The 15882-nt window shown below is 47.6% G+C and overlaps 1 protein-coding gene across 13 annotated transcripts in view; it reads left to right on the top strand.

The window, feature by feature from the left end:
- Positions 1–12543, top strand: part of GRAMD1B (GRAM domain containing 1B) — a 109639-nt gene extending 97096 nt beyond the window's left edge. For 10 of the 13 annotated variants that reach the window (XM_061368482.1, XM_061368476.1, XM_061368478.1 and 7 more), the window contains 13 exons: positions 385–465; positions 1538–1653; positions 2039–2252; positions 2923–3112; positions 3464–3607; positions 4054–4172; positions 5195–5337; positions 5954–6057; positions 6600–6803; positions 6992–7082; positions 8880–8987; positions 9723–9840; positions 10145–12543. In XM_061368482.1, coding sequence (XP_061224466.1) covers positions 385–465; positions 1538–1653; positions 2039–2252; positions 2923–3112; positions 3464–3607; positions 4054–4172; positions 5195–5337; positions 5954–6057; positions 6600–6803; positions 6992–7082; positions 8880–8987; positions 9723–9840; positions 10145–10234 — 1722 coding nt within the window. In that variant the 3' untranslated portion in view covers positions 10235–12543. The remainder of the gene's footprint in view (positions 1–384; positions 466–1537; positions 1654–2038; positions 2253–2922; positions 3113–3463; positions 3608–4053; positions 4173–5194; positions 5338–5953; positions 6058–6599; positions 6804–6991; positions 7083–8879; positions 8988–9722; positions 9841–10144) is intronic. The other 3 variants (XM_061368479.1, XM_061368480.1, XM_061368489.1) reach the window with 1 other exon arrangement.
- The last annotated feature ends 3339 nt before the right edge of the window (positions 12544–15882 follow it).

Genomic DNA, 15882 nt, shown 5'->3' with positions numbered 1-15882 from the left:
TGCTTGTGCTACTTGGAGCCCCAGAGGAGGCACCAAGGTGTAGAGCTCCTGCAGACCTCAGGCTGAGGCTGTTGATCATATGTGGGGTGTGGGAACAGGCAGAAGACCTGGGTTATTTGGTAGCACATCGCAAACAGAACTGTTCCTGTGCTCACATGCAAGCAAGAGGACTTGCAGCTGATTCTCTCCTGGTTTAAGCATCTCTGGGTGAGAAGCACTCAGCCTCCCTGTGAGGCCTTCAGTTCTTGTACCCAAAACCAAGCAGCTGTGCTGTGTGGCTTGCTTAGTCCTGTGAACTGGGAGGTGAACCGAACAGGCTTGTTTCTTCTTCCCTTCATTGGGCCTTTTCTGAGCTGATTTCTCTCTTTATCTTTTCCCATTCAGCACTTTTTTACTTCCTTTGGGGCTCGAGACAGGACGTACATGATGATGTTCAGACTGTGGCAGAATGCTCTCCTTGACAAGGTACGGACACCAGCCCTTCAGTGGTGAAGGGAGGTGCTGAATATATGCAGATGCAACTAATGTATATGCATAAGAAGATATAGGGACAGTAAGCACATGTGTTCAGGTACATCACTGCAGGTGAAGTTCTCTTAAGATGGAATTCTGTCTATGTGCAGACGTGCAGGAGATCCCACTTTGCCTCTGCTGAGGTGTGGAAGCAGATGTCTTAGGAAGGAGGGTTTTTTGAGGTCCATCATTCAAGTGAATCAGCCCCGAAGAAAACAGTTAAAAATGGAACAGAATTAGCTCATTGCACAGGCAAAGCTCTCACTAAGTCTATGTGTAGACTTCAAGGTAGGACACAAAAGGGCATCCCAAAACCAGCCAGTGTTAGGTAGGGTTAAGGGCTCAGTGGGCTGGATTGTACAATAAAGCAGGATATGCACCTGCTGTGAAGGGGCCCCACTTATCCTCTATTTGATCCCAGTATATGTTCCACAATCCATTGAGTATTTCTGGCCTCCCTGCAGGAGCAACCCTCATGAACTGACATTACGGTGCCCCTAGCATTTTGGGATGTTTCTGGCTTGAGTTCATACCATGCTGGAAGGTTGAAGTAATCAGGCACCCAGAATACCCTGTCCTGAAAATGGGGGTAGTAGTTGGTATGCCAAAGGATCGCTTTGCTTTGGGCAGCTTGTGTTGCTGCCATATGCTGTCATTTGAGCACTCTTTTGGAGTTCCTGACAAAATTCAGTGTCCTTGCTTTCAAGGGCAAAGCAAATGGGAATGGAGATAAAGACAGGAACCACTTCCAGAAGTCTTTTTCCAAATGTAGGATCCGTGCCTGGCAAAAGAGAGGGAGAAAGAACCTGGTCCTTTTCTCCCGATGTGGATTAGCGTGCATGTGGGAAGAAGGTGAAACACATTTTTCTGGATAAAACTTTCTCATTATAGGGTTTTTTCCCCCATGTTTTTGATTGCTACTTTTGGGAGCTAGGTTAAAAATTTCCTGCCTTAATTCCATGCAGTAACTATGGGAAGGATGCTCTCAGGTGAAAACGTATGCTGTTGTGTGTTCGCTCTTTAGCCTCTCTGTCCAAAGGAGCTCTGGCACTTTGTCCACCAGTGTTATGGGAACGAGCTGGGTCTGACCAGTGATGATGAAGACTATGTGCCTCCTGACGATGACTTCAACACAATGGGGTGAGTGAGGAGGAGTAAACTGCCTGTGATGAAGAAAAGATGGCTTCAGGAGAGCAGGAGTCCTGATATACATTGCACCCCTCACACTGCTGATTGTCCCTGGTGAGAGATGCTGGGTTACTGCCAAGTGTTTGCCCTTAAATGTGTAGTATCAATAAAGCTGAAAGCACAACATTTCCTCATGGAAGTTGGCAGGGATGAAATGCCTGCCTCTCTACTTTTTGGGCTAGATAAGCAACTCTGTAAATGCCAAAGCATCCCATCACAAGGCCAGTCAGTGTGTTACATGGTCCGAAAGTGCTGATATCCCCTGTACTGAGCCATTTCTGCTCCCAGTCAGCCTGGAATCCTCATAGAAATATTCTTACTTGCTCTGTGTGTCCAGTTGTAGCTGTACTGAGAGGGGTAAACATAAAAACCTGTGTTCTCTGTGGCGTCTCAGCTACTGTGAAGAAATCCCCGTGGAAGAGAATGAAGTCAACGACAGCTCCTCCAAAAGCAGCATGGAGGCCAAGCCAGAAGCTAGCCCTCAGCTGCCAAAGAAATCTGTCACTGCCAGCACACTGACATCCACGGGAAGCAGTGAAGCACCAGCCTCGGTAAGTGCTTCCTCTGTTGCAGTGGGAGCAGTAATCCTTTCCTCTGGGATCCAGCTCATCATCCTTGGTGCTTACCCTTCAGTCCCGATTCCACTGCAACAAACCTTGGTACTTGAATCAGTGCTATCTGTGAGCATGGCCTTTGGCCTTGAAAAGGTGTCCAGAGCATGTCTGAAGTCCTAAAATCCAGGAAACTGAGTGTTTTTAGATGTTGGAGATAAAAAGCTTGTAATTTCTTCTCTGCCTTCAATTATTCCCTAGGAAACAGCGTGTACCCTGCTAGTATTACAGCAGAGCAGACCTTGTTTAGATCATAGAATAGTTAGGGTTGGAAAGGACCAGTTTCAACACCCTGCATATAACCTGAGATTTTCCTAACTGTACAGGGCTTGTTTGGTAGCAAACCCAGTGTTGGTGTGCTTGTCTGAACAAACAAAAAGCCTTGTGTACATCCCCAGCTTGAGCTGTATGTGGTTCTTGGAGAGGAGGTGATCCCCTGTGTCCACGTGTTTTACAAACACTGTATGGTGACCTTCCTCCCCTCTCTATTATTTAATATCCAGACATGTTGAGGCCAAAGGTATGAAAATTGGCTCAAGGATGTGCAGATTTCAGAACTCACCCTGTTCCCAAGTGCTGACCTTGCCCTTGTGCTCTCTCCTTGCTGCAGTTTGATGGAGTGCTACCAGAGGAGGAGGAGGCAGTGGCAGAGAGTCCTGTGGAAAAAGACATTGGCATTGCAAATATCATGGCAGAGAAGATAGAGATCATCAGCCCCGTGAACTCCCCTTCCCTAGACTTCAATGACAACGAAGACATTCCCACTGAGCTCAGTGACTCCTCAGAGACCCATGATGAAGGTATGTGGGGAAGGGCTGTGTCATCAGTGTTGTTTTCAGCTTTCTCCCATCCTTTCCAGTGAGGAACTGAATACTGAATTCCTTTTCTGGACCCTAAGAGTTCAGAAGATGCAAAGAATTCCCATCCTGGGGATGTGGGGCATTTGGAAGGATGTCCCTTAAATAATCCATGTAGTTAAATGACCACTTCCGATGTTCCAACCGTTGTCCTGGGTCATTGGAGGGAAAGGGTTACAAGTACCAACTTTTGAGTTCCTTCTTCACTCATACCAATGTCCTGATGCTGTGAAAGCGCAGCCTCTGATATTGGCGTGGATCATGGCTGAGTTTTTTGGGCCTGTTTCCCTATAGGGGAAGTCCAAGCCTTTTACGAGGATCTGAATGGGCGGCAGTATGTGAATGAGGTGTTCAACTTCAGCGTAGACAAGCTGTATGATTTGCTCTTCACGGATTCCCAGTTCCAGAGGGACTTCATGGAACAGCGCCGCTTCTCCGGTAAGCTGTCTGGCTTTATGTTCTAAGAGCATTGTCTAGTTGTATGGGGGAAACAGGCTCTTAATTCTGAGCATCAGCTAAGGCCTGGTCCTGTGTTCAAGGTTTAAGAGTGTGAGGAAAAAGCTTTTCTAGCTCCATACCACACACTGGCACAGACAGTGATGCAAAGAGAGTATCCCTTGGCATGCTGTAGTCCTCCTTCCCCTGTAAATGGAGGTTTAAAGCTGAAGGAGATAGGTCTTCTATATAAAATGTGGGTATTTTCCCCTCTTCCAAGTGCAGGGAAAGGGGGAGAGGCTGAGGACATATCTTTTACACTCAGTTGAGCTCTAGTGCTTTGAAGGCGTTATGTCCTGAGCATGGTTATATGGTCATGCCTTTCCCTAAGGAACTGACCCAAGATCCCTCTCCAGTTACTTGAAGGGAATATTGTTTTGTTCTCTCAGATATTATCTTTCATCCCTGGAAGAAAGAAGAAAATGGCAATCAGACCAGAGTGATCTTGTACACCATTACCCTCACCAACCCTTTGGCCCCCAAAACTGCCACTGTCACTGAGACACAGGTATGTGGAAGAGGGAGCAGGGGTGTAATGCTCTGTAGAAACAGCTGTGGTTGATTTCCTTGTCTTGGGCATGCTGCTTTGCATGTTGTCATTCTCCCTATCCATTTTCCTTTACCCGTTTTTCTTATATTAGCTTGCTATCCAGTATCACTGCAGACGTGAATAGCTAATCGCAGACTTACACTGGATTGCATTGCAAGGGAGAGGCCATACATTTTCCAGCAGAAGCAGAGTTGTTTGGGAACAAGCCAGCACATGCTAACAGTTGTGTGTGTTACCCAGGCTGGTGCTTTTTGAGCTGTGGTCAGTCCAGCACATGTTATTCATGAGCAGGGCACAAGAAAGACACTGTCTTACCAGTGCTTCTCACAGCTCTATGTAGAGATGTCCAGGCTGGTGAGAACAATTAGGTGACCTGTTTATAAAGTGATGGGCAAAGGGAGCAGCACACTGTCAGGCAGGCAAGGACCATTTTATTCCATGCTGTGGGCAAGCACCGAGGTGCACTTTGCTGTGTCCTCGCTGCAGAGGTACATGGAAGGGGTCTGTAAGAAAAACTGTGATTGGTGTATGAATCAGATCAGAAGCACCTTAAAGAAATAACTGACATGTTTCTGCAGTGTTTAGAGCCACGGAATCATATATGTTAGAAAGGACTTCTGCTTAAAGCAGGGCCGTTTTAGATCAGGTTGCTCTCTGACAAGCCAGACATGAGTTTAATGAGGTCCCAAAGAACTGGTCCTCGTGTGGTAGTGTATGTAACTACATCTCTGGTACAAAATGCTGGGGTTTGAACTGCTGGGACTGAATGGTCCTTTTGAAAGGTGCCCTTGAGAAACACCTGAGTGAAACCCTTGCTTTCCTTGGGCATGCCTTCCCTTAAAGGTGAGATGTTCACAGGGGAATTGCAGAGATGGAGCGTGGATACAGGCTTAGGCTCCTGTTTGTGGTGAAGGTGCCAATCTATCAAAGCCGCGTTCTAACCAGACTAATAGTTGCCTTGCATGCTGTCTTTTCTGCAGACAATGTACAAAGCCAGCCAAGAAAGCGAGTGCTATGTCATAGATGCAGAGGTGCTAACTCACGACGTCCCCTACCACGATTATTTCTACACCATTAACCGCTACACGTTGACTCGTGTTGCCAGAAACAAAAGCCGACTCAGGTATACTTCTTGGGGGATGAAACGAGCCTTATTGATGGCCAAAAGGCACCTTTGGGTGGGAGTTCTGCTGTTTGGTGTGTTAGAAGGGGTTGGGGAGAACTTGGCCTTTGTTGTATCATGAAGAGTTGCCACAGGGGTAATAACCTACAATGGTGACACTGGACAGGCAGTAGACCCAATGCAGAGGAGTTATAGCTGGGTCAGGGGGAGCCTTTACAGGCTTCTCTTGCCTCCTCTTTGGAAGCAGTGGCTTGCAGGGCTGGTTGTCACACACAATCAACATGTGACATACTTGAAGGGCCTGGGGTTGGGGGGTCAAGGGGAGGAATTTGATGCCAGGCAAAGCTATAGGCATCGCTAAGCAATGTAAATGCCTGCCTGCTACATGGCTGAAGGTCTTGGGAGTCCTCTTGGGGGATGCTCTTGTGGTGCCTTCCTGCCATTACCTTTGGAAGGCCTTTTCATGCAGTGCTTCTGGAGAAACATGAAGGGCTGAGACCATTCCAGAACCAACAGTGTGCAGGGTTATTTCTCATTTATTATTGGCAAAGGAGTGTGAATTGATGTCGCCTTCAGGAAGCAAAACTAGGATAATGACTTTCCTTTCTTCCCATAGGGTTTCCACAGAGCTGCGTTACAGGAAACAGCCTTGGGGGCTGGTGAAATCTTTCATTGAGAAGAACTTTTGGAGTGGCCTAGAAGATTATTTCCGTCACTTGGGTAAGAGCATTGATGAGGGTGGCACCTTCCATAGATTATGCATGCATCCCTGCAGCATGACATTGTCATACCTGTTGCCAGCCTACCCAGGATCAGGCCTTGGAGGGTGAAACAGTAAATGCATTGCTGGTTCTTCTGCCGTATGTTTCTCATGCTTAAAAGGCTGTATTAGGTATGCTTTTTCAATTATATAGGAAAACACATTTTTAAATGCTTTTTGCACGATAAGCCATAATTTCCAAGTAAGGGCTGCTCTCGGGGAAGAACTCTGAGACATGGAAGTGCTTAAAACCCATGTAGATGAGGCCCCCAGTGATATGGTTTAGTGGTGGTCTTGGCAGTCCTGGGGTAGTGGTTGGACTTGATGATCTTAAAAGTCTTTTCCAACCTAATTGGTTATATGATTCTATGATGTGTTGTGCATCCTTTGGCACGGGCCTCTCTGACCCTGCCTCTTGGCTGTGCCATTAGAGGGCTTCAGTCTGTATCTCTGCAAAGCCAAGGCCACTCCTATTAAACACTTCCCCTTGCTGCCTGTGCAGAGAGTGAGCTGACCAAGACAGAGAGCACGTACCTGGCTGAGGTGCACAGACAATCCCCCAAAGAGAAGGTGAGCAAGCAATCGACCGTGCGCCGGAGGAAACGCGCCCATGCCCACCTGCGGGTGCCGCACTTGGAGGAGGTGCTGAGCCCCGTCACCACCCCCACCGACGAGGAGGTTGCTCATCGGATCAAGCATGTGGCAGGTAAGGAACGGCAGCATCCCTCATTGCTTTGTGCAGGGGTAATGGGAAGAGGGGACAGGGCTTTCCAGGGCAGGGAGGATGGAGTGGGTTGATTGGATTTGATGAGATGGAGGGGTGGGTAGAGAGGGAAAAGGGACGCCCTCCCCACTGGACAGCATCTCCTAACCTGACCTCATCTGTCTCCTCAGGTTCCACTCAGACACGGCACATCCCTGAGGAAAGCCCCAGCGGCTTCCACCTGCAGAGTGTCTCCAAGCTGCTCCTTGTCATCAGTTTTGTGTAAGTGATTTTCTTTGCTTTCCTTGTCAGCCTTTTAACACCTTTGGTCCTTTCGTGTTCTGTGCTCCCCTGAGCCAGTTTTTACTCTCACATATTCCTCTCTAGTCCCAAACTTTGCACGGCACAGAGGAAGGAAAAGCAGTGACAGGCAGAAAAGAATGAATTAAGATTTCCCCCACGTGTCCCATCAGGTCCTTTGTTTGGCTTGATCCCAGCTTTTGTCAGTGTTTAGCTGGCCACAGATCTGGCTCTATAGGTTCTGGATCTTATTTTAACAAATACTTAAAGTAAATGAAGTACTTAAATAAATCACTTAAGTCAGTATTTAAAAGAGAAGAATTCCAGCAAGTAGAAAGTATTTATTATTTCAGGGACTCCATTTAGAGATTTTCAGTGACATCAAAAAACTGTGGTTTTGGTTTTAATTAATTTAAGTCATTTAATGCAGTCTGCCACCAAACTAGCTGTTATGATGAAAGATGACCATGCCAGGCTCCCTGGGAGTGCTGTACTACCTTAACAGAGCTCACTGTATGTGAGGAGGCTGGCTGTGGCTTCTTTCCTCTGGTCTGGCAAAACCTATCTGGGCCTGGTCCTGGGCAGTGGTTTTGATGAGGGTAATAGCTCAGAAAGAAGCTGGACCATTTAGAGATGATTTCTGCAAAATAAGGGTAAAAACACATGAAGCAAGAGAGATCAGCGTGGTTTTATTGTTCAGCAGCAGGAACTATGTTTGATTCGGGTCCCTTTTCTGCCACTGCCTTTCACGGTGGCTAGTCTTGGACTTGGCTGGATGTGTGCTCAAACGGAGCTCTTTTATCCCTGTGCTTGGTTTTTATACCTAACCCCAGGTGTATTTACTGTTTCTTTGCCTTTTGGTAAGTAGCTTTCATGTGTTGGTGCTGCAGGGGATGCTGGGCAGGCGCTGCGAGGTGGTACAGGAGCAGTGCAGGCACAGTGGGGTTTTTCATCACATAGAGAAATGGAAGTATGTTGTTAAACCCCAAGGAACAGCAGAAATTGGGCTCATTCTTAAGCTCCACTCGCCTTTTAGTGAGGTGGGGAGAAGTTGAGCTATAGACTGAGGTTTCTTTTCAATTTGAGCTCCTTGCTGCCTTCCCTTTTCCCAGTGGGGATAAAGACTGCAGAGGTTTGCAGCGGCAGCGCAGCTGGTTGCTGTAATGATGGGTAAGGTAAAGTAAAGTGATGTGAGGATAAGAAGACAGCCTTGTGCTGTCTTTTGCTTACACAGCTCATGTTTTGCTGAGCATCTTCCACCATTAGCTGCAGGCACGCAGTTAGATATCTGTCCTTCTTCTTCTCTTCCCACTGTTTCTTCCCTCCTCTCCCCATGTATCTTCTGCACTATTAAGCCCTCTCCCTTCAACCCTGTTTCTCCTGTTCTGTGTTGGTCTGTTTCTAACCTGCAGCTACTCCCTTTTCTCTTCCCTGCTCCCATTAGGATCTGTTTCAGGTACTGTCTTTCTCTTTTTTTACCTCTTTACTCTTCCATTTCCTTCCCTTTCTCTGCATTCAGCTCATCCACTCACCCACCCTGTTCTGTCTGATCCATCATCCCTGTCTTTCTGTCTCCTGTCTTCCTTGCTTATACATTTCTCCCACCAGGTGAAGCTTTGGGTTCTGATCACCTTTTGCTTTTAAACTAGATTAAAATCTAATTTAATTAAATTCCCACTCACATACAGCGTGGACCTGACACCTTCCGAAGGCCTCAGGTGTGACTGGCAAGCAGTGGGCTATGCAGTGCTCCTAATGACCTGTTCTCTTTATTCCCAGTCTGGTGCTGCTGGTCATTCTCAACATGATGCTGTTCTACAAGCTCTGGATGTTAGAATATACTACACAGACACTCACGGCATGGCAGGGCTTGCGACTGCAGGAGAGGTACTATCTATCTATCTATCTCATTTGGTTTGTACTGGGGAGGAGGATTTGGGCCTGTGACACATAATCAGCTATTAGATAAGTGCTGTGAAAGGTACAGGTCCAGATGTCAGGAAGTTGTTGGAGCATGGGAGGAAGAGAATGATCACTAAGAGAACACAGGGCACAGTTGCTGGCAGTAGTAGATGGGAAGCGTGATTGCAGATTGATTCAATTTCCTTAGTAATTGGTAGCACAGGGCCTTGTCCAAAGCTTTTTGGACATCCTATTTCAGTATAGTATGCTGAGATGTGTAAAGCTCTATGCTGCATGACAGCATTTCCCCATTTCCTTTGCAGGAAGCATGACAACAGCCAGGCTGAGTTTATTGTTGGGAGCAGGATTTATTGCATAGACTCCCCCACTGTGTCTAGGGTTAAAGGCAACCAGACAGTTGCATCTCCCAGGATGTGCACATGTCCCCAGCAATGAGAGCACACCGCATTGGTTCCTCCCACAGTACAGCAGCTTCTGCAAAAGGCACATCTTTGCTATTAATTCACACAGAGAAGCACTGTATCCGATTTAGGAAACGCTAAGCATGTGTAAACGCACTTGTGCTCCAGAAAACATTTTACCCTTTATGGTAAAAAGACACAAACTGATCGATAGACTCTACACACTCCCCCAATCCACTTTGCTTCCCCTCAGCCTCAGTTTCCCTGGATTCACTGTTGCTTATGTTCTGCCTGACAGGTTACCCCAGTCTCAGACAGAATGGGCCCAGTTACTAGAATCTCAGCAGAAGTATCACGACTCAGAGCTACAGAAGTGGCGCGAGATCATCAAATCTTCGGTGATGCTTCTAGATCAGGTAACATCAGAGGGTCACTGTGTCCTCCTTAAGCCATACCTGCTTCCACCTTAGTCCCTATGGAGAGGGCTGCTCACCCCACACCTCAGTTCAGCTCACCCCATCTCCGTTAAGTGGGAGAATGCCCTCTTATGGGCTCCCATCTTCCCAGTCCCTGCTTGTACATCCCACCCCCAATGCACCGCTGGCAGATTATGGCATCAATACTTTACATAAGAGGAAGGAGGCACCAATAGGGAAAGAATTCCCAATGTGTTCTCACCTCTAGGGTGGCATCATAGTGGAGAACTTTCTTGTCTTGCAGATGAAGGATTCACTAATAAATCTTCAGAATGGCATCGGGTCCCGGGACTTCGGGTCAGATCCAGAGGAGAAACGGAAACGTTTCCACTAACAGGCAGGAATGCAGGAGGCCAGAGGACGGTGTGCAATATGTGTAAATAGGATATATAAATATATATATATAAATATATATATATACAGAATATAAATATATATATTATATACAGATTTTAAGAGAAAAACAAAACAAAGCCTACGTATCGAGAGGAAGGATTGACCTCCAACACTGGCTGAAATGGAGCGTCTCGGTGGTAGTGTGCTGTGTGTGTGTATGGGGAGGGCTGTGCTCTCCCGGCACTGAGGTGTGCTTAGGGGCACCTCGGAGCGTGCTCCCCTGGGCCTGTGCACCACCCTTGTGTAATATTCCTGCCTGTCTCTTGTCTGTCTTACGTTGTTTCAAAGGGAAGCATCAGAGTGAGTGCCCCCCACCACCCCTCCCTTGCGCATGAAGGTCCCTGGGTGACTGTATTTATCTATACACACAAAGGGGACACTGTCAACTTTCTTACCTTGCTGGCTTCAGGGCGGAGAGGTTTTGGCAGGCGCTGTCAATCCCTTGCAAAACTATTCCACATTCAGAGAGGAGGCTGCAATGAGAGTTGCTGTAGGTCTGCAAAGAACGTCTCTCGCTGGCAATCACCTTCTGTACTTCTTGGAGCAGAGATGCTATTTACTGTGGTGCCGGCCAGCCTGGTTCAGAGAGCAGAGCACAGCACATCAGTGAGCTGAAATGCTTTCTCCAAACACTAGTTTCATGCCTCCTGTTATTGATAGTGCATTAATAGCCAAGGAGGTGGTGGGGAGGGGAGTATCTGCCTACAAGGTGCACGGATGGAGGAGAGCCATGCTGCAGGAAGCACGCTTCCATCCTTTTGACAGTGTCCCCTGTAGTTCTCTGCTTTCCATGTGCTTGGGCCCCTGCCATTGAGCCATCCCTATGCTGAAGTTCCACGTCGGTGCTGAAAGGGTGACTGCCTGTGTGACTCCCCGTGATGGGGGAGTATCCCCAACTGGAAAAGCAAACCAAAACTAGCATTGATTTGCAACTGCTCCCACTCCCCTGCTCAGCAAACTTCGCTCCTGCCCCTGGTCTGAGAGACAATTTTGCTCATACCTTGTCTTACGAACTCTATGTAGGGAGAGAAAGGACAGCTTCTTATCTTGCATGCCTGTATCTATATAGAAACAAGGGCTCTGAAAGTCCAGGAGAGGTTAGGAAGGGTCACGGGGACCAAAAAAAGGAAAGAAAAAAGGGACCATCAGGGGATGGCAGGGATAGATCTGGAGGGTATCTGTGGTGTAAGGTATCTGACTGGTATCCTTTGTAAGCTGGATAGTGAGGCTCTACCTCTCTAAGCAAGTCAGGTGGTAGAGCCGCATTAAAAAGACATGAAAATCCATTAAATACGGATTTTTCACTTGTTCTAGGGGATAATTCTGGACTCCTGTTAGCAGGCAAATGAGGAAGAGGGGCAGCAAGACTGTACCCAAACCCACTGTGACTGCCTGGGATACAGGATGCTTGTCTGAATGTTTAATCAGTGCTTTTTCATCTTACCCAGCCACGTAGATTAGGTGACACGTGAGGTCCTCAGTGTCCACCTTGTTCAACACCAGGATTTTCCCACCTTCTGAATGGCAGGAGGGAGTCAGCTGCGTCTTCCCCTGTATGCAAACAGTGCAGCTGTAGCTTGTCTGCTGTCTCTAGCTCCAATGGGTGCTGCAAGAGCAGGGGACAAAAGGGTGAGTAACTGCTCCTTGTATCTTATCCTCATGGAGTCCAAGGAAAACCCCCCCAAGCTCCCACATTCCAATGCACATCCACATAACCCACTGATTTCTCCCACCCTGCCTATAGTTTTCACAACACAACATAACCCACAGGAGACTCACATTTGAAGAAGCACAGATGAACACAGATGAACACGGGTTATAAAAGAGACATCTGCGAGTGTGAAAGCAAGGTACAATTGGGGAAAACATGCCTCAGCAACTAGAGAGTAGTGTGTATTTATGACTATTTATTTAATTTAATGCTGCTGACTACTGTACTTTGTTCCTCCCTGACTTTGTTCCAGGGAGGCTGCTGAAATGGCTACTGTACAATGAAACTGAGGTGCTAGTGTGTTCTGTGGCTCATCTTGGGATAGGAGGGCCCCAATTCCCCACTATGACTTGACACACTGGCCAAGAAGTCCCGTTTCCCCATTTAGTCCCACACTTCACTATAGCATTCTCAAACACTAACACTCATTCTGCCTGCACATTGCTTTAAACTGAGTTTAACACGTTTGGTCCATATCCTGACACAAAGCTGTGTTAAATCCTTCAATAAACAGCACAAGGGTGGCCATCACCAAACAGATCTTGTACATGCAGCGACCTTCAGACCAAGGAAGGTTTCTCTTCCTAGTTATTTACTGTCTTTTTGCCACTTGGCACCAAGTCAGGCTTGCAGTTGGACAGGATTCATAACATTTTATTGCCTCTTAATTTATCACAAGAGTAATAAAAGAGAAAAAACCAAGGCCTTTTTCTTAAGGCTAACCCCATAATGGCACTAAAAGTGAGAGCTTAAAGAAAACCTTGGCATTTTTTCACCTAGATGCCTTCCTGCCTCGAGCTGTGACAGGATTCACCTGCTATTGCAGCTGAGTCCCAGTTGACAGATTAATTCCTTTTGCAGCCATAGAAAACGTTGGACCAGTCAGTTTATGATGCTGTTTCCTGGAGAAATCAGCAATGCTTTCTAGGAGCAAGGCAGAGCAACCTTAACAGTGTTACTTCCACATTCCCTACACAGTCACAGCCGAGGGTTTCCATTGTCAGGGCTTCACATCTTTACTTGCTTACCTGTGCCAGAAATCCCACGTCAATGGCAGTGCTTTGAATAGCTCCTCGCAGCCGTGTTTCCTGCTGAGTGCTCCCCCTGACCCTGCTGCTGCTGCCAATCTGCCAGGTGAGCGCAGCTGGGGTTTGGTTTGCAGCATCTGAAAAGCTATAGAAAGGATTTCTAGCAGAGCATTTCTCCAGCCAAACCTGCAGCCTGATGCCAACAGCTCGTAGCCTAATTCTGGCTGAGTAAGATGCTACCTACTGGGAGGAGGGAGTAAGGAGACACAAGGCTCTGATGTGCCAGTTTGTGTATATCTGGGAGAATATACCTGCTAATCCTAGCTTGCTTGTTAAATACATGCCTTCAGTGCTTACCTTAAAAGGGGTGTTTGGGTTATGGCATCTGGGACGAGCTCAAAGTGAATTTGAGACCTGGATAACTGCTATGCATTCATAAACCAGATACTAAACTGTAGCATCCCCAGGACAGGGTCATTGCTGGGTTTGCACATTCAGCTTGAGAGAGAAAGGTACCTGCAGTGGTAAGAGTAGAAGTGAGCTATGAGTTAAATGGGTAACCATGCACCAATGACCTGGTGCTCAACAACTAATCAGTAATCCAAGGCAGAAAACCTCAGTATCAATCAATATTAACTGATACTAACTTCTGCATAAATCCTTTCTGGCTGCCTGAAGTCCTTTGGGAGAAGAGAAAAAGGTCACACAACTTTGATCTCCCCTAACATACCTCAGTTACGCTGCTGCCATAGAGTATGCTTTTACACACAGCCTGCTGTCTGCCTGCCTGGCCCCGCCTGTCTGCTTCAGATCTAATAAAGGGAAACTGAAGAGAGACGCAACATGCCTTTAGTAGAAGCATGACCTTGAAAGAGCAGAAAGCCAGGATGCGAGTTAAGGCCAATGAAAAACCCCTCTCTGAAGGTCAGTGCCCATCGTACTACAGCCAGCCCATGCAGGAGGAGGCTAAAACACAGTGAGCAATCAGTGCAGAGCTGCTACACCTTGGAGGGCTTCTCTTGCAGTGTTTCTGTGCTGAACTGGCCGTTTTAACCATGTAGGGCTCTATCAGTCAGCATCCGCTTCTCCCACCAAGGATGGAAGTGAACCCCTTCCTAATTTAGAGGTGGGACTTCCACAGCATGTGAAGCACAGTCAGTATCACACACTTTGACTGGCTCAGGGGAGGTGATTCCAGCACGGTTGTCGAGGCAGCTGCTGCCATCCCACAGACCAGCGCTTCCTGATGGACTCCTGAGAGCTTTCCAATGGGATCGCTGCCAGGCTCACTGCCACTCATCATAGCACAGTCAGGTGGACTCTGGCTTAGTCTTTTCAGTCTCAGCACTAAACACCCGGCAGGGGCTTGCTTAGAACAATATTGAAACAGACTCTTAAACCAAAGCACCTGAGGTAAGTGGCTAACAGAACATTCATGTCCGTATAGTTCCCAAGAGGATCCATTCCCGCTGCCTGGCATGCTCTGCTCTCCACAGCATGAGTCTCTCTGTGCCATAATACCTTATTCTAGATGTGCACACTGGCCAAATAATCTCCTCGTGTCTTGACTGAGATTATTTCCCGTCTAGCCAGACAGCATGGGCTTTCCTCAGCATGGTTACGTGCCATGCCCTCCTCTCCTACACACGTTCTGCAGTGCTTGCTATGGCTTTTCCCTCTCCCTTCACATCTTTGCTGCTGGACAATCATTCCCTGTGTCACAGATGGACTGACCTGGTGCTGTCCCTGCTTGCCTTCCCTTGCTACAGTCTGTATGCTCTTTATGTGAATGTGGTTTATTTTTGTTCAGTAGGGAAAAGGACTTCCTTCTGCTGAAGGAATTATATTTGCACATGGCTCAGGGAGGTACCTCCTCTGGCCGTTTCTGTTACCTCACTCATTTAGGCCAATTCCATTGCTAATGTTCAATGGCCACCTTCCCCAACCCAAACTCCCAGAATAGTTAGGGAATAAAAGTAATGTGCAGCTCAGGTCCTAGAGCCATTTGGTTGTGTCTCAGTTTCGGCCCCAATCTGCCCCGGATTTGGGATTTGGGAGAGCGTCTGTTACAAAACAGCATCTTTATCCTGCAAAGAGGTGGAGTTTGTGCCACCCGCGCCTTGCTCCCTGTCCTCACAAGCCCACCTCCATCGTGACAGCACTTAATGGAGCAGATACAGTAGCACTAACCTGGCTCTTGGTCGGGGCAGAGGGAGAAGCAGCAGAGCCATTGCAGCGTTACAAGGAGTGGCATGACGGGGCTGTGGCACCTCGGGGATGTGACCATGCTGGTGGCATCCTTCTCCCACCGCGTGTTCCAGGGCCTGGGTAAAGCTGCTATAAACCTGGGAGCACGTTCTCCCCACCTGAGGCGCTGGATACCGCAACCCAACTACTGTGCGTAACTGCGACTTCACGGGGATCGCATCCCATCGGCACGGAATGAGGGGTACAATCACCCCTTATGGGGTTCCCCCTGAGCCCAGGAGGTGGGGGGCTGTTGGCTAGGGCCTGTAGCACTACGATGAACTCTGGGGTGGGGGGGACACCCTGTGGTTTTGTTTTAGGAGTTGTCTAACTGTCATAAACTTTGCGCTGTGCGCAAGAACGCGGTAAAATGATAATGAAACTTACCTGCTAGAACCTAGGAGTTGTAAAGGCTGTGCAGCCAAACCTTAATGTAAAGTAGCTAGTACAATGGAAGTACAGTATAAATTAAAACAAAATCTATCAAAACAAGCAGTGCGACTCATGAGTGCTTTGTTCTCTTTATTATCCTGCCTGTTCTGAAGTCTGTTCTGTCATTTCCAAGTACAGAGAGGGTCTTTTCGGACACCAAACAGGACC

This window comes from Neopsephotus bourkii, unplaced genomic scaffold (genome assembly GCF_033783945.1).
Source record: "Neopsephotus bourkii isolate Nb327-2 ecotype Australia unplaced genomic scaffold, CSIRO-AGI_Nbou_v1 NB_1433, whole genome shotgun sequence".
NCBI classification, from domain to species: Eukaryota; Metazoa; Chordata; class Aves; order Psittaciformes; family Psittacidae; genus Neopsephotus; species Neopsephotus bourkii.
The sequence above is the reverse complement of the archived record's forward strand: the minus strand, read 5'-3'. Positions and strand labels throughout refer to the sequence as shown.